Source organism: Somniosus microcephalus, chromosome 32, assembly GCF_052327205.1.
Source record: "Somniosus microcephalus isolate GS21.2 chromosome 32, FLI_Smic_1.0, whole genome shotgun sequence".
In the NCBI taxonomy this organism is placed as follows: Eukaryota; Metazoa; Chordata; class Chondrichthyes; order Squaliformes; family Somniosidae; genus Somniosus; species Somniosus microcephalus.
Window position 1 is genome coordinate 29,595,116 of NC_141018.1, and position 23,895 is coordinate 29,619,010.

Consider the following 23,895-nt stretch of genomic DNA (forward strand, 5'->3'; position numbering starts at 1 on the left):
CTCATGAACGATTAATTTATTATTATTTATTACTGTTGTTTTATTTATTACTACTGTCTTTCTATTAGTATTTCTATTAGTATTTTTATCATTGTTATGCCATATTTATTCCAATGTTGGGAGGACTCGTAAAAATCAACATTTCATTGTGCAGTACACACGTCTGCTGCATATATGACAAATAAAATTGAATTGAATTGAATTGAATTGAAATTAGTTACAATTTGTGATTAAATGTGAAGTGCTGGCATATGTAATGTCTATAAATCAAGAAGTACAATATGGGTGGGAGCACTGGTTTAAGTTGCACTGTTAAACTCAGTGTGATCCTAGGTCACCCTGTATTGATTCAACCATCGTTGAATTGTGTATGAAAACAGTTAATATGCCATAACTCATAGTTTATTATCCTTCTTCCTCCCACCTCCACCCCCCCCCCCCACTTGCTTTCCTCGCTGCGATGTCCCGTAACTACAGAACCAATTTCACATTCAACAGTCCTAGCGCTGAAAATGCAACTAATATTAGGCAGTGGTCTCTGCTCTTTGAGGCAGCCCTGCTGTGAGCATTTCACTACAAGTCGGGTGTATTTCCCGTGGCCAGGTCCCACAGTGTGTACCATCTACGAGATGCACTGCAGCAACTCGCCAAGGCTTCTTCGGCAGCACCTCCCAAATCCGCGACCTCTTCCACCTAGAAGAACAAGGGCAGCAGGCGCATGGGAACACCACCACCTCCAAGGTCTCCTCCCAAGTCGCACAGCATCCTGACTTGTGAGAAGAACGACACCATCCAACCTTAATACAGGAAACTCTTTTTTATCCGGCACCGACGGGACCGGCGTGGTGCCGGTTTATCAAAAAGTCCGGATTACAGAGAGGTATAGTAAAAAGTACGAGAGCCCGGTACACAGCCACAGATCCAGGCTTCCCTGTTGCTTAGCAACAGGTGCAGGAACCCGGCCACAAGATCCAGGCTTCCCCGTTGCTTAGCAACAAGTGCACGAACCCCGGTTACACAGCCACAGATCCAGGAACGGCCACTAATATGAAGTAAAACTTACCTGAACCTACTCCTGAATTTTGCCGGTTAACAGAGATTTCCGGTTATTTAGGTGTCGGTAAATCGAGAGTTTCCTGTAAATGTTACATGGTAGCACCAGAGATTAAAGAGGGGGAAATGAGATCCACCTGTCGACACCTGTTTAGAGTGGCCCAGACTTTCCATTTGCTTCTCTTTTTGAGGCTAGTAGAACAAGAGCCAGTCCAAAAATAATCTGCAGCAACTGCACAGCTCATGTCCCGGGGATTTATACCCATCAATCAGCCGAGGAAGGAAAAAATGTCATCCTTGTTTTCAAATCTCTCCATGGCCTCACCCCTCCCTATCTCTGTAACCTCCTCTAGTCCCACAACCCTCCGAGATATCTGCGCTCCTCTAATGCTGGACTCTTGCTCATCGCCAATATCCATCGCTCCACCTTTGGTGGCCGTACCTTCAGCTGCCTGGGCCCTGAGCTCTGGAATTCCCTGCCTAAACCTCTCCGCCTCTCTACCAGTCTCTCCTCCTTAAAACCGACCTCTTTGACCCAGCTTTTGGTCACCTGACTGAATACAGGAAACTCTCTTTTTACCGGCACCTAAATAACCGGAAATCTCTCTTAACCAGCAAAATTCAGGAGTCGGTTCAGGTAAGTTTTACTTCATATTTAGTGGCCGTGTAACCGAGATTCCTGGATCTGTGGCCGTGTAACCGGGGTTCCTGCACCTGTTGCCATGCAACAGGGACGCCTGGATCTGTGGCCGTGTACGGGGCTCTCATACCTTAGTGAGTATACCTCTCTGTAATCCGGACTTTTTGATCAACCAGCACTACGTCGGTCCCGTCGGTGCCGGATAAAAAAAAGTTTCCTGTATCTCCTTACGTGACTCGCTGTCAAATCTTGCTTGGTAACGCTCCTGTGAAGCGCCTTGGGATGTTTTACTAAAGGCGCTATATAAATCCAGGTTGCTGTTGAGTGACAACAGCCCTGTACTTGACCCAATTTGGCATCTTTCACGTCGTCTCGCGTCTGCTCGTCTCCGAGCCCGAAGGCTGTGACTTCGAGTCCCACGTCAGGAACCCAAGCCCATAATTCAGGCTGTCGAGGGGGTCGAATGTGGGGCTTGCTTTATCGGTTCGAGAGGGAGAGGCACACCTCCAAACTGAGCCACCGGTAGCGCTGTTGCCTCCTCTCTGCACAAAACAACACCCAGGTCGCACGTCAGGGTAAACCAATCCCTTCTTTTCTTAGAGGTAACAGGCAAAGCGTGTAAAAGATGCTGGGCCGTATTTTCCGATCGGATGCTTCCCGCGTGCGGAGACCTCCGATCTGGAAAAAAATCTACGGACTTATCTGAGGGGCTCCCGAGGTGCCTATACCTCCGCTCCTGGGCCTCTCCAAACTCCAAGTGCGCAGGGCCCACGTATCCCAGAGGCGCAGGCGGTTCGCAAGCGCCCCAGGGATCACGTGGGCCATGGGGAGCCAATCAAAGAAGGGAATCTCCCTTCATACACTTGACAGGAAGACCTGTCAAATATATGAATGGAGATCACCCCAAAAACACTGTAAAACATTAAATACATTTTTTTAAATCACATTTTTAAAATGAGTTGAAATTACAATAAATTAAATATTGTAAACAAAAATGTAATTTTTTGAAAAAAATAATTAAAGTTTTTTACAGGGCTAAAAATAAACTTACCTTTTTTAAAAGTATTTTTAAATGATAAATGAGTGGATTTTTTTTTATTTTTTAAAACTTTTTTTCAACTCTTATGCTGGTAAAAGCAGGCCTAATCCTAACCCTAACCCTGCTTTTACCAGGCGTAAGATTTCTAAGGGTTTTCTGCGGGCGGAGGTTCTCCAGAAAGCGGAACTCTCCCCCCGCAGAGGCCCTTCTTCAGGGCAAGCGTCCGATCTGTCGAGAGGATTCTTGACAGATCGGAAATGCCGGTTTTCAGCGCATGCACTGTGCATGACTGAAACCGGCATTTCCGATGTCCCTACGGGTGTGTACACAGCGCGTACCCACCCGTAGGGATCGGAATATCCGGCCCATCATGTCCTCATTGCAACCAATTAAAATTTCAATGTCCCGGCCAGTGCGGGTGCAGAGGATTGAAGGAGTCAAGGTGCCAGTGATCAAAATTAATTTTAAACACGTCCACCTCAACATCTCAGCCAGCCCTCACATTGCTGATCGTTATTCTGTGGTGTCCTTTAATCTGTGAGGACCTCTGCTGCGGCCTGTTGTCTTTGAGGGCGACATTATAGCTTTTAAGCTGTGGCTCAGTGGGTAGCACTCTCCCCTCTGGGTCAGAAGGTCGTGGGTTCAAAGTCCCACTCCAAAGAATTGAGCACAAAATCCAGACTGACGCTCCCAGTGCAGTACTGGGGGAGTGCTGCACTGTCGGAGGTGCCGTCTTATGGATGAGACATTAAACCGAGGCCCCATTTGCTCTCTCAGGTGGACGTAAAAGATCCCACGGCCACTATTTTGAAGAGGAGGAGAGTTCTCCCCGGTGCCCTGGCCAATATTTATCCCTCAACTAGCCTCACTGAAACAGATTATCCGGTCATTACCTCACTGTTGTTTGTGGGAGCTTGCTGTGCACAAATTGGCTGCTGCGTTTCCCACATTACAACAGTTTGAAAGTACTTCATTGGCTGTAAAGCACTTTGGGACGTCCTGCGGTTGTGAAAGGTGCTATAGAAATGCAAGTCTTTTATCCTGGTACTTATGAAATACAGGTTGAGCGTCCAAAAACCGGAGTTCCGGAATCCGTGATATTCCGGAATCCGGACTTCGGGACGATTGGTGGCAGGGTCGTCCGGAATCCGTAAAATGTTCCGGAATACGGAACTCTGGATTTTGGACGCTCAACCTGTGCTTCAACAAACCATTAACGTTTGTTGTCTTTTTTTGAAAAATCCTATGAGAAATGCGAGTGATGCAATAAAACTTTAGTGTTGTGTTTTATCCTCCTTAATCTGCACAGCTCCACTACGTGTTTCCGCCAGGCTGCGGCCGCGGCACCACGCCGCCCTGGTGGCCTAGTGTGGGCCATCGGATGTTCTGGAGAGCTCGCAGCGTCCCTCCCCTTTAACAGAAGGGGAGGGGCAGAGAAACGCCTTATGTGGCTCGGTGTCAAATTTTGTTTGATAATCGCTCCTGTGAAGCACCTTGGGACGTTTTACTACATTAAAGGAGCTTATATAAAGACAGGTTGTTGTTGGTGTTGAAGTTGTTGTTGAGATTGCTAGATTTTTGTTCCGTGATATGGAGCAACGGCATAAAAATGGAATTGAGGTTCAGATCTGCCATGATCGAATTGAATGGCGGAGCAGGCCCGAGGAGCTGAATGGCCTCCTCCTGTTCCTATGCTCCTAACACTTTTTCATGATGACCATGCCCCTTTAACTGTTAAAGGTGCTAGTCCGAGCATCTTTTTATAACCATCTGCAGTTCGTATTTACTTAACAGGGTGAGAGCAGATAAACACATCCAGGATCTCAAGGCTGTGGAACCCCTCACACCCCTTCGGCCTTCCCTTCCTCTTACAGTCTTCACACCATTAAAACCCGAGCTCGTCACCTCCTAACCGGGCGAGAGAGCAACGCGCAGGAATCTGCCTTTCATTCAGGCTGTTAGGGACTGGGGAAACAGCAGTGCTGACGGAAACCCTTCTGCCTCTTTTGTTTTACAGGAACCCCGGTGAACCGGATCCCTATAATGGCAAAGCACGTGCTGGACCTGTACATGTTGTATAAGCTCGTCACAGAGAAGGGTGGCTTGGTGGAAGTTATCAATAAGAAGATATGGCGGGAAATCACAAAAGGCCTCAACTTACCTACCTCAATTACCAGTGCAGCCTTTACACTCAGGACTCAGTAAGTAGCAGCTACTTCACTCCATTGAACCACATCCAGTGCCGTCAATCCTCTGGGTGTGGGATTATCACTGGCAAGTCTGATGAGTCCACTCGGGCCAGAGGCACCAGCGACGAGCTGTATCTGTCGCATGGCTAAAGGGGACAATTAGGACAAGGACAGCAGGTGCATGGGAAACATAGAAACATAGAAGATAGGAGCAGGAGTAGGCCATTTGGCCCCTCAAGCCTGCCCCGCCATTCAATGCGATCATGGCTAATCATCCAAATTCAGTACCCGGTCCCTGCTTTCTCCCCATACCCCTTGATCCCTTTAGCTTTAAGAAATATATCCAACTCCTTCTTGAATATATTTAATGAATTGGCCTCTACTGCCTTCTGTGGTAGAGAATTCCACAGGTTCACCACTCTCTAGGTGAAGAAATTCCTCCTCATCTCAGTCCTAAATGGCCTACCCCTTATCCTTAGACTGTGACCCCTGGTTCTGGACTCCCCGACCATCGGGAACATCCTTCCTGCATCTAGTCTGTCCAGTCCTGTCAGAATTTTATAAGTTTCAATGAGATCCCCTCTCATTCCTCTTACCTCCAGTGAGTACAAGCCCAATTGACCCAATCTCTCCTCATACATCACTCCTGCCATCCCAGGCATCAGCCCGGTGAATCTTCGCTGAACTCCCTCCACGGCAAGAACATCCCTCCCCAGACAAGGCGACCAAAACTGCACACAACACTCAAGATGTGGTCCCACCAAGGCCCCGCACAACTGGAGCAAGACATCCTTGGGAACACCATCAGCTACAAGTTCTCCTCCAAGTCGCACACCATCCCACCTTGGACATGTATCGGCCATTCCATCATCGTCGCTGGGTCAAAATCCCGGAACTCCCTCCCTAACAGCACTGTGGGAGCACCTTCACCACATGGACTGCAGCGGTTCAAGAAGGCGGCTCACCACCAGCTTCTCAAGGGCAAATTGGGATGGGCAATAAATGCTGGCCTTGCCAGCGATGCCCATATCCCAATAATGTTTTTTTTTAATGTGGCTTCTAGAAAGAGAAATGTTGAGAACTGCCTGACGTAAGAAAACTACTAAGCTCTTGGTCTAAGCGTTAAACAAAGCTTTAATGAACTGTTTTACAACATGGAGGTCTAGTTGTGTTCTTCACTAATTCCTGTTAAGAATGTCCTGAGCAAGCTGGGCCCGTGCCCGAGTATTTATACTCTCCCTGGACAGCGCCACCCATAGGCCGCTCAGTATCATTTCATAAGTCTTTCTTTTATGAATGACTGATTCATGTCACTGCCTATCCTGCACATATTGGTGGGACGTCGGAGGGTAGTCTCCGATGTATGACTCCCGCCAACACGTCAAAAGCTCTTCCATTCTATTATGTGATGCATGTTCTTGACTTAAAAGAAGGCCTTTTATTGCTTATAAACGGTTAAAGGGATGATTGCATGAGCCAGCACCCCCACTGGGGGGGAGAAACACTCACAGCGAGTGTATCTCGGGGCACCTAGTATCCCAAATAAGGAGTTAACATCGATGACAAGGCTGGAATTTATTGCCTATCCCCAGTTGCCCCGAGCAGTTTGCTGGGCCACTTCAGAGGGCAGTTAAGAGCCAACCGCACTGGAGGCTGTAACATCACGTCATTTATATCCCGTCGATGTCGCCCACACGGGGGAGGGGCTACCTTGCATTTTTTTTTTTTAATTCGTTCGCGGGATGTGGGCGTCGCTGGCAAGGCCAGCATTTATTGCCCATCCCTAGTTGCCCTCGAGGCGGTGGTGGTGAGCCGCCTTATGGAACCGCTGCCCTATACCTTTTTTGTTTAACAACTGAGGCAGGGCAGTAAGCAAAAGATAGGAAGGAGAAAAACAAAAGTGGCAGTCAGAGAAATCAACGGTTTAAATCAAACGTGGCCACAGTAAATAATCATTCTAATAGGTCTAAGAGCGTTAAAAAAACAAGCCTGAAGGCTTTGTGTCTTAATGCGAGGAGCATTTGTAATAAGGTGGATGAATTGGCTGCGCAAATAGAGGTAAACGAATACGATTTGGTTGGGATTACAAAAACGTGGCTCAAGGATGGCCAAGACTGGGAACTCAACATCCAGGGGTATTCGATATTCAGGAAAGATAGGCAAAAAGGAAAGGGAGGTGGGGTAGCATTACTGGTTAATGAAGGGATTAATACAATTGTAATGAAGGATATTAGCTCTGATGATGTGGAATCTGTATGGGTAGAATTGAGAAATACTAAGGGGAAAAAAACATTAGTGGGAGTGGTATATAGACCTCCAAACAGTAAAGTGGAGGTTGGGGATGGCATTAAAAGGGAAATTAAAGAAGCGTGCAATAAGGGCACAGAAGTCATCATGGGTGACTTTAATCTACATATAGATTGGGCCAACCAAATTAGTAACAATACTGTGGAGGAGGAATTCCTGGAGTGTTTACGGGATGGTTTCCTGGACCAATATGTCGAGGAACCAACCAGAGATCAGGCCATCTTAGACTGGGTATTATGTAACGAGAAAGGATTAATTAGCAATCTTGTTGTACGAGGCCCCTTGGGTCGGAGCGATCATAATATGATCGAGTTCTTCATTAAGATGGAGAGTGAAGTAGTTGACTCAGAGACAAGGGTCCTCAATTTAAATAAAGGAAACTACGATGGTCTGAGGAGCGAGTTGGGTAGGATTGAGTGGGGAATCGCGCTCAAAGGGTTGACGGTGGATAGGCAATGGCAAACATTCAAAGACCGAATGGATGAGCTACAGAATTTGTTCATCCCAGTTTGGCATAAAAATAAAACAAAAAGGGTGACTCAACCGTGGCTAACAAGGGAAATTAGGGATAGCATAAGATCCAAGGAGAGGACATATAAATTGGCTAGAAAAAGCAATAATCCTGAGGATTGGGAGCAGTTTAGGATTCAACAAAGGAGGACAATGGGATTAATTAAGAAAGGGAAAATAGAATATGAGAGTAAGCTAGCAGGGAACATAAAAACTGACTGTAAAAGCTTTTATAGATATGTGAAGAGAAAAAGATTAGTGAAGTCAAGCGTAGGTCCCTTACAGTCAGAATCAGGGGAATTTATAATGGGAAACAAGGAAATGGCAGACCAACTAAATACATACTTTGGTTCTGTCTTCACAAAGGAGGACACAAATAACCTCCCAGAGATGCCGGGGAACATAGGGTCTGATGAAAGAGAGGAACTGAAAGAAATCAGTATTTGTAGGAAAATGGTGTTAGGAAAATTGATGGGACTGAAGGCCGATAAATCCCCAGGGCCTGATGGTCTACATCCCAGGGTACTTAAGGAAGTGGCCCTAGAGATAGTAGATGCATTACTGGCCATCTTCCAGAACTCGATAGACTCTGGAACGGTACCCATGGATTGGAGGGTAGCTAATGTTACCCCACTATTCAAAAAAGGTGGTAGAGAAAAAGCGGGGAATTATAGACCGGTAAGCCTGACATCGGTAGTGGGGAAAATGCTAGAGTCTATTATAAAAGATGTAATAGCAGAGCACTTGGAAAGCAGTGACAGGATCGGACAAAGTCAACATGGATTTACGAAAGGTAAATCATGCTTGATTAATCTACTGGAATTTTTTGAGGATGTAACTGGTAAAATAGATAAGGGAGAACCAGTGGACGTGGTGTATTTGGACTTTCAGAAGGCCTTCGATAAGGTCCCACACGAGAGATTAGCGTGCAAAATTAAGGCACATGGGATTGGGGGCAAGGTATTGACTTGGATAGAGAACTGGTTGGCGGACAGAAGGCAAAGATTTGGAATAAACGGGTCGTTTTCCGAGTGGCAGGCAGTGACTAGTGGGGTACCGCAAGGATCGGTCCTAGGACCCCAGCTGTTCACAATATATATTAATGATCTGGACGAGGGAATTGGATGTAATATCTCCAAATTTGCAGACGACACAAAGCTGGGCGGGAGGGTAAGCTGCGAGGATGATGTCGGGAAACTCCAGTACAATTTGGCCAGGTTGGGTGATTGGGCAGAAACATGGCAAATGCACTATAATGTGGATAAATGTGAGGTTATCCACTTTGGAGGCAAAAACAGGAAGGCAGATTATTATTTGAATGGCAATAGATTGGGAGAAGGGGAAGTGCAAAGAGACCTGGGTGTCCTTGTGCACCAGTCGCTGAAGGTAAGCATGCAGGTGCAGCAGGCGGTTAAGAAGGCAAATGGTATGTTGGCCTTCGTAGCAAGAGGGTTCGAGTACAGGAACAAGGATGTCTTGCTACAGTTGTACAGGGTCTTGGTGAGACCGCACTTTGAGTATTGTGTGCAGTTTTGGTCACCTTACCTGAGGAAGGACGTTCTTGCCATGGAGGGAGTGCAGCGAAGATTCACCAGGCTGATACCTGGGATGGCAGGAATGACGTATGAGGAGAGATTGTGTCGATTGGGCTTATACTCACTGGAGTTTAGAAGAGTGAGAGGGGATCTCATCGAAACCTATAAAATTCTGTCAGGTCTGGACAGACTAAATGCAGGAAGGATGTTTCTGATGGCCGGGGAGTCCAGAACCAGGGGTCATAGTCTAAGGATAAGGGGTAAGCCATTTAGGACTGAAATGAGGAGGAATTTCTTCACCCAGAGAGTGGTGAACCTGTGGAATTCTCTGCCACAGAGGGCGGTGGAGGCTAGTTCATTAAATATATTCAAGAAAGAGTTGGATATATTTCTTGAGGCTAAAGGGATCAAGGGATATGGGGAAAAGGCAGGGACAGGATACTGAATTTGGATGATCAGCCATGATCACATTGAATGGCGGAGCAGGCTCGAAGGGCCGAATGGCCTACTCCTGCTCCTATCTTCTATGTTTCTATGTAAAAGAGTCAACCACATTGCTGTGGATCTAGGGGTCACATATAGGCCAGACCGGGTAAGGGCAGCAGATCTCCTTCCCTAAAGGACATTGGGTTTTTATCCTTCAGTGTTCACAGTCATTCAGGGCTGTGGGCCACACCAATGAAGGTTTTATGGTCACCGTTACTAACTCTCTTTTAACCGGCACCTAAATAACCAGAAATTTCTGTTAACCGGCAAAATTCCGGAGCAGGTTCAGGTAAGTTTTACTTCATATTAGTGGCAGTTCCTGGAGCTGTGGCTGTGTAACTGGGGTTCGTGCAGTTGTTGCTAAGCAACAGGGACGCTTGGTCTGTGGCCGGAGTTCCTGCACATGTTGCTAAGCAACAGGGAAGCCTGGATTTGTTGCTGTGTACGGAGCTCTCTTACCTTTTAACTTTTTGATAAACCGGCTCCACGCCGGTCCCGGATAATAAAGAGTTTCCTGTATTCCAGGTTTATATTTAATTATGGTGTGGAGATGCCGGAGTTGGGCAGGGGTAGACAAATGTAAGAAGTCACACAACACCAGGTTATAGTCCAACAGCTTTATTTGAAGTCACATGCTTTCGGAGCGCTGCTCCTTCGTCAGGTGAAGTGGAGAGATGCATAAAGACACAGCTTATATAGTCAGAGAATAATGTCAGATGTTTACAGGTAATCTTTCTAACTGCCATTTATTACACCTCGGCAGAGAGATAATCACAGCAATCAAAAGTGTGAATGGTGTCCAAACAGGTTAGTCAGGAAAACATTACATCAAAGAACAATGAGGTGGGGCCACAAGGGGTCAAATGTTGCAGATGCTGGGGTCTGTGAAAAACAAAAAAAGACAAAAAACATTTTTTTTGCTGGAAATCACAGCAGGTCCGGCCGCATTCACACTTTTGATTGCTGTGATTATCTCTCTGCCAAGGTGTGATAAATGGCAGTTAGAAAGATTACCAGTAAACATCTGACATTATTAGCTGTGTCTTTATGCATCTCTCCACTTCACCTGATGAAGGAGCAGCGCTCCGAAAGCTTGTGACTTCAAATAAAGCTGTTGGACTATAACCTGGTGTTGTGTGACTTCTTACATTTATTTAATTAACTGAATTTAAATTTCCCCAGTTGTACATGGTGGGATTTGAACTCAGGTTTACCGGATTGCTAGTCCCGTAACATAACCACTATGCTACCATACCCCTATTGTTACAAGGTGCGGTGTACCCGGTGCTCAGTGCGCAGAAGGCTGTGTAACGTGTGTCCTTTGTCCGCCTGCAGATACATGAAATACCTCTACCCATATGAATGTGAAAAGCAATCACTCAGCTCTCCCGTGGAACTCCAGGCAGCAATTGACAGCAACAGGCGGGAGGGCAGGAGGCCCAGCTACAGCTCGGCTCTCTTCGGCTACTCCTCCAGCACGGCCCCCGCCCTCCTGTCCCCCCACAAGGTCCACATGTCGTCTATGAATGTTCCCACCACCAATGGCACCCACCTCTCCCCAGGCCAGCTCATCAAAAAAGGTAAATAGCGTTGACTCTTTGTCGTGTTTAGATCATCGCAGCAAGGGGCCGGTTGGACCCGACCCGAGCACTTAAAACCTCGCCTATCTCTGTAACCTCCTCCAGCCCTACAACTCTCTGAGATCGCTGCGCTCCTCCAATTCTGGCCTCTTACGCCTCCCCGATTTTCATCGCTCCACATTGGCGGCCGTGCCTTCTGTTGACTGGGCCCTAAGCTCTGGAATTCCCTCCCTAAACCTCTCCGCCTCTGTACCTCTCTCTCCTCCTTTAAGACGCTCCTTAAAACCTACCTCTTTGACCAAGCTTTTGCTCACCTGTCCTAATATCTCCTTATGTGGCTCAGTGTCAAATTTTCTATGATAACCGTGAAGCGCCATGGGACACTTTACTGCGTTAAAAGTCCTACATAAATGCAAGCTGTTGTTGGTAAATATTAAAATACGACCACCCTTTTATCCTTTGTGTTCACAGTCATTCGGGGCTGTGGGCCACATCAATGAACGTTTACAAGTTGAGTTAAGGATTTGGGTTGGGTTGGGTCATGTCTTGTGGCTGTAAGAAATCCACTTGCACTAAAGCACGCTGCATGGAATCCTTCAGATGAGGGATTCAGCCTAGGCCAGAGTAGGTCTTTTACTGGGGAGACCAAACGTGGATTGGGCGACCGCTTTGCGGAACACCTCCGTTCAGTCCGTAAGGGTGACCCTGAGCTTCCGGTCGCCTGTCACTTTAATTCACCGCTTCACTCCCGCTCTGATCTCTCTGTCTATTGCATTCACAGAATCACAGAAACCCCACAGTGCAGATAGAGGCCATTTCGGCCCATCGAGCCTGCACTGACACATATCCCATCCGACCCCCGTAACCCCTACACCAACACATATCCCACCCTATCCCTGTAACCCCACGTATTTAATCCCCCTAACACTAAGGGTCAATTTATCATAGCCAATCAACCTAACCCGCACATCTTTGGACTGTGGGAGGAAACCGGAGCACCCGGAGAAAACCCACGCAAACACGGGGAGAATGTGCAAACTCCACACAGACAGTCACCCGAGGCTGGATTCGAACCCGGGTGTCTGGCGCTGAGAGGCACCAGTGCTAACCACTATGCCACTTGTTCCAATGAAGCTCAACGTAAGCTCGAGGAACAGCATCTCATCTTTCGATTGGGCACTTTGTAGCCTGCCGGACACAACATTGAGTTCAACAATTTCAGATAATTATCCCTGCCCCCATTTTTCATGCAGTATGATTTTTGCCATTCCCATTTGCAACATTTTATCTTTCCTGCCTCTTACAAAAGTACAGGGTGTTCTTTCAATTCCTTCCTCCCCTCCTAAACCCCCCCCCCCCCGTCTCTGCATCTGCTTAAAATCTGTTACATCTCCAGCTTTTTCCAGTTCTGACGAAGGGTCCCAGACCTGAAACGTTAACTCTGTTTCTCTCTCCACGGATGCTGCCTGGCCTGCTGAGTATTTCCAGCATTTTCTGTTGTTATTTTAGGTCTTTTACTGAGTTGAATTGGTTGGCTGCTTCTTCAAGGTTACATTGGGATCTGGGTTGGACCTTCAGCAGCATTGGAGATGTCACTCAATTATCCGCCAATCTCCATTAACCAGCCAGGAGGAGAGGGTCTCCTCCACTGAAGCAGGCTCCACTGTGGTATTAATCATTATTAAAGAAAGACTTGCATTTATAAAGCACCTTTCACAATGATATACTTTTTGAAGTGTAGTCACTGTTTAAATGTAAGGGTCACGGCAGCCAACTTGCACACAGCAAGCTCCCACAAACTATCTGTTTTCGTGATGTTGGTTGAGTGATAAATGTTGAGCAGGACATTGGGGAGAACTCCACTGTTCTTCTTCGAAATAGTGCCATGGGATCTATTACAACCACCTGAGCAGACACACGGCGCCTTGGTTTAACGTCTCATCCGCACAACGACACCTCTGACAATGCAGCACTGCATTGGAGTGTCAGCCTAGCTTTATGTGCTCAAGTCTCTGGAGTGGGACCTGAACCCACAACCTTCTGACTCAGAGGCGAGTGTGCTACCCACTGAGCCACAGCTTGATCATAGACATGCCAGCTTTAGAGCTGATGCCACCTGGAATGTAATCCCTGGCTTGCAGACTGTTGGAGTTGTAGTGTATGTAACCGTTCCACCTTTAAGAGAACTATTTTAAGGGTTGCACTACTTTATCTTGGCTGCTGTATACTGTAATACCGGTGGTGACCACACCGGTATATAAGTGCTGTGTAATGATTTATTGGGCAGTTCCGCCCTGACCTTCGACTAGCAAAGACCTGTTAAAATTTACTCTTGTGGTCTGTGTAGTAATTCTCACTATAACACACAGACTTAACAGTGGCGACGAGTACGATCTTACCCTGCGGCAGAGATACATCCAAGGCAGTTAACGGGCGTCGAGAGGAGGCATCCGCCCTCATCATTCTGCTGAGAAAAGACTCGGGTCTGCAGAGCAAAGGAAGAATTCTGACACGAAGCCTTCCAGCAGCAACAGGCAGTGATCATCCCTTCTATCACGGTGGTGGGTAAGCCGATCAGCGACGAGCAGCAAGTCGGCCACGTTGGCTGTGAAGTAGGGGAGGGAAAAACGGAGGGTATAAGGGCGGAGAACTCGACCACGGCCGGGGAAAAGAGCCGGTCAGAAGTCGGGGCCAGAGGCGCTGAGACTGGGGCAGCGTAAGGCACGGGAGTCGCGGTGAATGCAAACGCAGCCGGGGTAAAAGACCGGGCTGCAAGCGGGCTGGGAGACGCAACAGCATCGAGAGAGAGCTCGACCGCGACCGGTGAAAAAGGCCGGGCAGCTACCGAAGCCGCGAGGCGCAGCGACTGGGACAGCGTAAGGCACGGGAGAAAATTTTTTAAAAACCGCGGAGAACTCAGCCGCAGCCGGGGGAAAGGACCAGACTGCAAGAGGGGCTGGGAGGCACGATTTGAGAACCGCTGGGGAGGGCGAACGCAGCAATACGGCAATCGCCATTACAGCCAGCGGGGGAGAAAGGCAAACGCGGGAAGCCGCCATTTTCGTAGGCGGGGAAGAAGACAAGCGCGGGAAACCGCCATTTTGAAATAAATAAATAAATAAAAGAAAAACTTCTTTTTGTTTCTCAAGAAGATTGCGAGGATGCCTAAGCATGGTAACATCAACGATTTCGATCCCGATGTTGAAGATTGGGCCACGTATGTAGAAGGCATAGAGATATATCGTAAGGCAAATAAAATATCAAATAATGATAAAGCACTAACCTTACTAAACTCAATGGGTGCGAAGACATACGGGCTATTGAAGCATCTTCTATCACCAGCTAAACCGGCGGATCAGACTTTCGCTAATATTGTTGCTGTCCTGAGAAATCATTTGAACCCCACACCGCTGATGTTAGCGGAACGATTTAAATTTTATGCGAGAACGCAACAGAAAGAGGAAAGCAACGCGGAGTATTTAATTGAACTGCGTAAGCTAGCGAAATACTGTCAGTTTAGGGAAAGACTGACAGAGGCACTGAGAGACAAATTCATGTGTGGATTGTCGAAAGAAGGAACACAAAAGCGGCTACTTGAAGAGAATGATCTTACACTTGATAAGGCTGTCACTATTGCAGCATCGCACGAAGCCGCAGCGAGAGGCACTGCGGAAATGCAGCTGAAGGCAGCGGTACTCAGCGTAGATCAAATGGCTTTGGGTACAGCGAAATGTTATCGTTGTGGAAAGACAACACACGATCAGAACCAATGCTGGTTTAAAAACCAGGAATGTAGAAAATGTGGCAAGCTTGGTCACATAGCTAAAGTATGCCGGTCAGGAAAGAAGACCAGCAACAAAAAGTCACCGCAGGAAAAGTGCAGAAAGGTACATAAGGTGGCTGAGAAGAGTTCGGATGAACAGAATTCGGATTCAGACTCCAACAGCAAGGAACTGGGTAGTCTGAGAATTCACAATGTGAGTAAGGAAGCTGACCTACAAACTATCTGGGTCACACTGCAGATAGCAGGAGTCCAAGTGAAGATGGAATTGGACACCGGATCGGCGTTGACGGTCATGAATAAGCAAGATTACAAAAGGTTATTCACACATATTCCCCTACGGGATACGGAGATAGTATTACAGACATACACGGGGCAAAGAGTATACCCCATCGGAAAGATAAAAGTCAAGGTGGTACACAAGGGCAAAGAACACCAAGGAATGGACATATATGTACTACCTGAGGGAGGTCCACCACTCCTGGGACGGGAGTGGATCAGGAAAATAAATATGGACTGGCACTCCCTAAAAGCAACAACGGTAGATTCTGGAGAAAAAGATGTCAAACCTGAACGATTGTCCAGAATATTGGATGAGGGCATATGCAGCAGTGACAGTGACAAAGCAGAGAGTGAGAACTCGGTGCAGACAATCAGCTCAGACTCTGGAACTGATGATGGTAAGACCAGCCCATGTGCAAAAGACAAGTCTAAAATGGACTTGCAGACTAATGATGGAAAAACGAAGGAGTGCATAAATGCTTCAGAAGAGAACAAAGTATCAGAACAGAATTCCACTGAACAACAACAACATAGTTTGACAGAGAATTCTGAGTCTGTCCAGTCTACAGACATGCACATTTCTGAGGAACACCGGGCTCGAACTCAACTCAATTTCAAACTACAACAGCAATTAGAACAAATGATTCGCCGTTTTGAGCAAGAGATGAATGCAAAGAAAAAGTTCTTTGACACAGAGTGGGAGAATCTGGAAAGACAGCAGAAGCAGCTGATTGAGAAAATGGAACAGGAACACACAAACCGTCTGCGCGATGAGGCCAAACGAATCAAAGCTGAGCAAGAAAGGGAATATGTCAAATTCATCGATCAGTTGAAAGCTAAGAAGAAAGAGCACCCTTTTGTGAGCAGTGTCAGCAGTAATAAGCCACTCAGGGAATTGGTGGCAGAGGCAAAAGCTGAAGTGAGGGAGGAAATAGAAGACCATAGAGAGGAAGCAGAAGATGATGACTCATCTGAACCATTATCACCCCTACCAGGTCACGCACGTGGTCCCTCTGAACTGAGCCAAATCAGTCTGGAAGCAGAAAAACTTCCCAAGGTACTCGAGTCTTTAGAAGTCAACAATGCTGGTTCTGAAGTTACGAAAGTTCAAGCTGTTAAGTCCAGTGAAGGACTATTAGATGAGTCACCCCAGCAACAAAAACCTACTACACCACCGAAAACTACTACACCACCGAGGCGTTATCCGGACCGAGTCAGGAAGCCTCCAGAGAGACTGAATCTGTGAACTGTTTTTACATGAAGTTGTGTATATATGTTATGATGTTATGTTTAATGGGGAATATATACTGTTAAGCTAAAAAGGGAGGATTGTAGTGTATGTAACCGTTCCACCTTTAAGAGAACTATTTTAAGGGTTGCACTACTTTATCTTGGCTGCTGTATACTGTAATACCGGTGGTGACCACACCGGTATATAAGTGCTGTGTAATGATTTATTGGGCAGTTCCGCCCTGACCTTCGACTAGTAAAGACCTGTTAAAATTTACTCTTGTGGTCTGTGTAGTAATTCTCACTATAACACACAGACTTAACAGGAGTAAAATCAGAACCAAAGCTCTCCCGTCCTATCCAGCTCTGACATGCAGCTGTGTGACCCTTCACAGTCCCGCTCATTATTGTCTGCTGGTACATCTGTGTGTGTTATTGTAGTGTTGGTTCATGGAATTTGGTGCCGGTGGGAGTACAGCAGCTTTATCTATATCGGAATAAAGTGCATTTTTAAAAAAGTGCATGAAAGAATGTATCCCGGCACAGTTCTGTGAGACTGTTAGGAATGTTTCCATTCACCCTTTGAGTGAAGGTGCTGGTATATTGTCCCTGAGTGACCCTATAGGTTAGTGAAATGTGTACAGTGTCGGTGAATTGGCTGAATTTACATGGTCAATAACACCCGAGTGAATAAAAGAGGAAGAGCTCGCTTGATGGATGAGGATCCCAGGTAATACCACCGCCCACACATCACCCACGCCCCGCACGTCACCCACCGCCCTCACATCACCCACCCCCCCACATCACCCACCCCCTGCACATCACCCACCGCCCACATCACCCACCCCCCACATCACCCACCCCCCGCACGTCACCCACCGCCCTCACATCACCCACCGCCCTCATCACCCACCGCCCACACCACCCACCCCCCCACATCACCCACCCCCCGCACATCACCCACCGCCCTCATCAACCACCGCCCACATCACCCACCCCCCCCACATCACCCACCCCCCGCACATCACCCACCGCCCACACATCACCCACCCCCCGCACATCACCCACCGCCCTCATCAACCACCGCCCACATCACCCACCCCCCCCACATCACCCACCCCCCGCACATCACCCACCGCCCACACATCACCCACCCCCTGCACATCACCCACCGCCCACATCACCCACCGCCCGCACATCACCCACTCCCCACACATCACCCACCCCCCCACATCACCCACCCCCCGCACGTCACCCACCACCCTCACATCACCCACCCCCCACACATCACCCACTCCCCACACATCACCCACCCCCCCACACCACCCACCCCCCGCACGTCACCCACTGCCCTCATCACCCACCGCCCACATCACCCACCCCCCGCACATCACCCACCGCCCACATCACCCACCCCCCCCACATCACCCACCCCCCGCACATCACCCACATCACCCACTGCCCACATCACCCACCCCCCCACATCACCCACCCCCCGCACATCACCCACCGCCCTCATCACCCACCGCCCTCACATCACCCACCCCCCCACATCACCCACCCCCTGCACATCACCCACCGCCCACATCACCCACCCCCCCACATCACCCACCCCCCGCACATCACCCACCGCCCTCATCACCCACCGCCCTCATCACCCACCGCCCACATCACCCACCCCCCCCACATCACCCACCCCCCGCACATCACCCACCGCCCTCATCACCCACCGCCCACATCACCCACCCCCCGCACATCACCCACCGCCCACACATCACCCACCCCCCCACATCACCCACCGCCCACATCACCCGCCGCCCGCACATCACCCACTCCCCGCACATCACCCACCCCCCCCACATCACCCACCCCCCCACATCACCCACCCCCCGCACGTCACCCACCGGCCTCACATCACCCATCCCCCACACATCACCCACTCCCCACACATCACCCACCCCCCCCACATCACCCACCCCCCGCACGTCACCCACCGCCCACATCACCCACCCCCCCCACATCACCCACCCCCTGCACATCACCCACCGCCCTCATCACCCACCGCCCACATCACCCACCCCCCCACATCACCCACCCCCCGCACATCACCCACCCCCCCACATCACCCACCGCCCACATCACCCACCCCCCCACATCACCCACTCCCCGCACGTCACCCACTGCCCTCACATCACCCACCGCCCTCATCACCCACCGCCCACATCACCCACCCCCCCACATCACCCACCCCCCGCACATCACCCACCGCCCTCATCAGCCACTGCCCACATCACCCACCGCCCACACATCACCCACCCCCTGCACATCACCCACCCCCCACACATCACCCACTCCCCACACATCACCCACCCCCCCCACATCACCCACCGCCCACACATCACCCACCCCCTGCACATCACCCACCGTCCACATCACCCACCCCCCCACACATCACCCACTCCCCACACATCACCCCCCCACATCACCCACCCCCCGCACATCACCCACTCCCCACACATCACCCACCCCCCGCACATCACCCACTGCCCACATCACCCACCCCCCGTACATCACCCACCGCCCACATCACCCACCCCCCACATCACCCACCCCCCCCACATCACCCACCGCCCGCACATCACCCACCGCCCACATCACCCACACCCCCACATCACCCACCCCCACACATCACCCACCGCCCACATCACCCACCGCCCACATCACCCACCCCCCACATCACCCACCCCCCACACATCACCCACCCCCCACACATCACCCACCGCCCACATCACCCACCCCCCACATCACCCACCCCCCCACATCACCCACTGCCTGCACATCACCCACCCCCCACACATCACCCACCCCCCACACATCACCCACCGCCCACACATCACCCACTGCCCGCACGTCACCCACCCCCCACATCACCCACCCCCCGCACATCACCCACCGCCCGCACATCACCCACCGCCCGCACATCACCCACCCCCCACATCACCCACCCCCCACACATCACCCACCCCCCACACATCACCCACCAGCTCTTCAAGCTGCTTTCCGAAAGCGCCTAGCGCCGACCGGGAAATTTTATCCGAACCCGTCCGTCGGGAAACGGGAGGGATCGGGGGCACCACTGGGTTTACACCCCGCCCCGATTGTATTCTATATTGAAGTCAATGGGGAGTAAAATCAGGTGGGGTGTAAGACCTGCGTTCCACCTGATCCCGTGGGTTTCCCTCCTGGAGAGTTAGGTTAAAGTCACCCTCACTGTCTGGTGTGGTCCCTGATTCTATCATACTAGTGTTTGGTTCACTGCCACACCTCTTCTAGGAATGCCTACCTTGAAGAGGTTCTGCTCTTCTCTTCGACGGGATCTCCGTTTGGCTCTTCAACCTTGTTCTTCTATTTTATTTTCTTTCCAGTTTTGAAGAAGGGTTTCGACCCGAAACGTCAACTCAAATTTCTCTCCACGGATGTTGCCTGGCCTGCTGAGTTTTTCCAGCATTTTCTGTTGTTATTTCGGATTTCCAGCATCTGCAGTATTTTGCTATCCAACATATTTTTCACACCTGGCCTAAGTGGGTTTCACAAGCAGTTGCAGATCAATTACTGCTGTACTTCTCTTTGATCTCTCAGATAATCCCCCCTAATCCCTCTTTAGTTTCCTTTTTATCTTCCGTTCTTTTGCAATCCTTTCTATCTGATCAAATGTGTTGCTCCTTTCCACCCCGGTTCCAGGTGAGATCACCGTCTGTAGCACTGAGAGCAGGAATGGGCCACTAGGCTGGTTCGTGAGCTCCCCCAGTGGCGCAATATGTAAGTGCCGCGCCAAGTGTGATCCTGAACCAATACCGACATACAAGACTGTTCCAGCTTCAGTCCCTGGCCTGTGTACTGAGTTGGGATCAGTTTCACAGTTTGTCATGGTGACATTTGAATTCCTGACCTCTGGGTTCCTGGTCCAGAACCATTAAGCTATTGTACCCATATTTCATAACAGACGAGTCAATCTCCTGTGGCCTTACATATGAGGAGTCAAAAGGTAACTCAAGCGGGGCTAGAGGGTGCGGGAATAATTGGAGCAGGGCGCACAGATGTCATTCATTCTATACTTCTATTATGATTGACTGTCAGCAGTGGTTCAGTGGGTCGCACTCCTTGCTGTGGTTCAGTGGGTAGTGTGTGCTAGGCCGTTGTAGCAGAGCCTGGTCTCCAATCGTCTTGGATCCCCTTGCCACTGGACCAAGACCTTGCTCTGTCAAGCCCGTGTGGTAGCTGGTGTGCAACGGCCACCCCACGTTAAAAGAATTCACGCACAGGCATCTTCCACCCCTTTAAAATGAAGTTCGGGACCTGGAGCGTCAGGACCCTCATGGACAACCCCAACAGCGAAAGACCGGAATGCCGTACTGCTCCCAAGCACCCCACCCCACCCGCCCCTTCAACCACCGTCTGCCCCACCTGTGACAGAGACTGCAGGTCCCGCATTGGACTCATCAGTCACCTGCGAACTCATTTTTAATGTGGAAGCAAGTCATCCTCGGTTCCAAGGGACTGCCTAAGAGAGCGAGAGAGGCAGCAGTAGAGGCACCGCCATTGGTCTTCGTTACAATTCCCAGTCTGGCCTGCTGGAACCATGTCTTTGTTACCTCGAGACTTGACTTGCCTATTCCAACGCACTCCTGGCTGGCCTCTCACGTCCTACCCTCCTTAAACTTGAGGTCATCCAAAACTCGGCTGCCCGTGTCCTAACGCGCACCAAGTCCCGTTCGCCCATCACCCCCTGTGCTCACTGACCTACATTGGATCCCGGTTAAGCAACGCCTCGATTTTAAAATTCTCATCCTTGTTTTCAAATCCCTCCATGGCCCCCGCCCGTCCCTATCTCTGTAATCTCCTCCAGCCCCACAACCCTCCGAGATCTCTAATTCTGGCCTCTTTAGCATCCCTGATTTTAATCGCTCTACCATGGCAGCCGTGCTTTCAGCTGCCTGGGCCCCAAGCTCTGGAATTCCCTCCCTAAACCTCTCCGCCTCTCTACCTCTCTCTCCTCCTTTAAGATGCTCCTTAAAACATCTGCCCTAATATCTCCTTATGTGGCTCGTGTCAAATTTTGTCTTATAACACTCCTGTGAAGCGCCTTGTGACGTTTTACTACGTTAAAGGCGCTATATAAATGCAAGTTGTGGTTGTTGGAACAGGATCTGGTTTGACTGCGATTTCTCCTTTGAGCAAATAGCCTGCCGATACCCACTCGCTCACTGAACTACATTGGCTCCCAGTCCAGCAACGCCTTAGCTGAGAGCGGGTAACTCAGTCCATGCCAAGGTTTTGAAGCTACAATACGATAGCAAAATACTGCGGATGCTGGAAATCTGAAATAACAACAGGAAAAGCTGGAAAAACTCAGCAGGCCAGGGGCAGCATCCGTGGAGAGAGAAACAGCGTCAACGTTTCAGGTCGAAATCCTTCTTGCAGTTCTGAAGAAGGGTTTCGACCTGAACTGTTGACTCTGTTTCTCTCTCCACGGATGTTGCCTGGCCTGCTGAGTTTTTCCAGCTTTTTCTGTTGTTATTTTTGAAGCTACAACCTTGACTCGTCTCAGCTGCTTACTGCTATAACCAGCAGCGCCACTGGGGGAGCACTAGCTCCGATGTATTGGTTCAGTGGTCGCACACACACACTTCAGTCAGAAGGTTGTGAGTGCACGCCCCGTGCCGGGAGGACCTATTCGACACTCCGGAGCAGTGCTGAGGGAGTGCTGCACTGTCGGAGGTGCCGTCTTTCGGATGAGCTGTTAAACCGAGGCCCCGTCTGCCCTCTCAGGTGGACCTATTTTGAAGAAGAGCTAGGGGAGTTCTCCCCGGTGTCCTGGGGCCAATATTTATCCCTCAACCAACATCACTAAAACAGATTATCTGCTAATTTATCTCAATGCTGGTCGTGGGATCTTGCTTTGTGTAAATTGGCCACTGTGTTTGCCAAAGTAATAAGAATGACTACACTTCAGAATGTAGTTACTGGCTGTAACGTGTCATGAGACGTGCCGAGGATATGAAAGGTGCTATACAAATGTAAGTTCATACTACTTGATGACATCTGACCCTTTCAACTCAAAGAAATACTTGCATTTCTATAGCGCCTTTCACAACCTCAGGCCGTCCCAAAGCACTTTACAGCCAATGAAGTACTTTTTGGAGTGTAGTCACTGTTGTAATGTGGGAAACGCCGCAGCCAATTTGCGCACAGCAAGCTCCCACAAACAGCAATGTGATAATGACCAGATCATCTGTTTCAGTGATGTTGGTTGAGGGATAAATATTAGCCTCAGGACTCCTTGCAATTACAATAACTCCCCTGCTCTTCTTTTTAGTGTGACAAAATTCAATCTCTAACTTGTGCCTGAGAGTAGCATGGTCCGGGGACTTGGCCTGGTCAGCCTCGACAGAGAGCATCAGCAGACTACTCGACTACCGAGGACGATCTCCACTTGATCTCCTCCTGCCCTGCCTGAGATCAGTACAGAACGAGGAATTGTTATGGCCCAGTATCATAGCAATAGATTGTGTGTGTGTGACCTGTTTTTAAGAACATAAGCAGACAGGGCCTCGGTTTAACGTCTCATCCGAAAGACGGCACCTCCGACAGTGCAGCACTCCCTCAGCACTGCGCTGGGAGCGTCAGCCTAGATTTTTGTGCTCAAGTCCCTGGAGTGGAACGTGAACTCACAACTTCCTGACGCAGAGGCGAGGGCGCTGCCCACTGAGCCACGGCCCACACTTTAATGCTGCTGTGTAATTAATGGTGGGCTAACTCTTACCCTGTGTCTGTTTTTGTTTCCACCTCCCCACCCACCCACCCCCCCCCCCCCCTCAGAAGACGCCGCCGCGGCCTGCTCTCTGACGCCAAGCCGGATCCACATCCCACTGGCCCTGGGGGGCCACCAGTCCGCCGCCCAGGCCATCACTCTGGAGCAGCTGAAGGAGAAGCTGGAGAGCGGGGAGCCGCCCGAGAAGAGGATGGCCAGATTGGCCGAGGAGCAGCAGCGCCTGATGCAGCAGGCCCTGCAGCACAACCTCTTCGCCATGGCCACCCACGTGCCGATGAGCATCAAAATCAACGGGAAAGGTGAGAGGGCCTGTTTCGAGGGGCGTTGGCCCCCTGCCCCCACCCCCGGGCAGGGGGGGGGGGGCTAATCCCAATTTGTCGACACCAACCCGGGAGTTCCACTAAAAGCAAAGTGGGTGTCTTGGAGGAGGT

General features: G+C 49.8%; 1 protein-coding gene across 1 annotated transcript in view; it reads left to right on the forward strand.

The window, feature by feature from the left end:
• The window catches only part of LOC147097354 (AT-rich interactive domain-containing protein 3B-like), a 302,108-nt gene that overhangs the window by 254,761 nt on the left and 23,452 nt on the right, over positions 1–23,895 (forward strand). Inside the window, exons 6-8 of the mRNA XM_085972262.1 lie at positions 4,750–4,933; positions 11,095–11,339; positions 23,512–23,763. Of these exons, the coding sequence (XP_085828388.1) occupies positions 4,750–4,933; positions 11,095–11,339; positions 23,512–23,763 (681 nt within the window). The remainder of the gene's footprint in view (positions 1–4,749; positions 4,934–11,094; positions 11,340–23,511; positions 23,764–23,895) is intronic.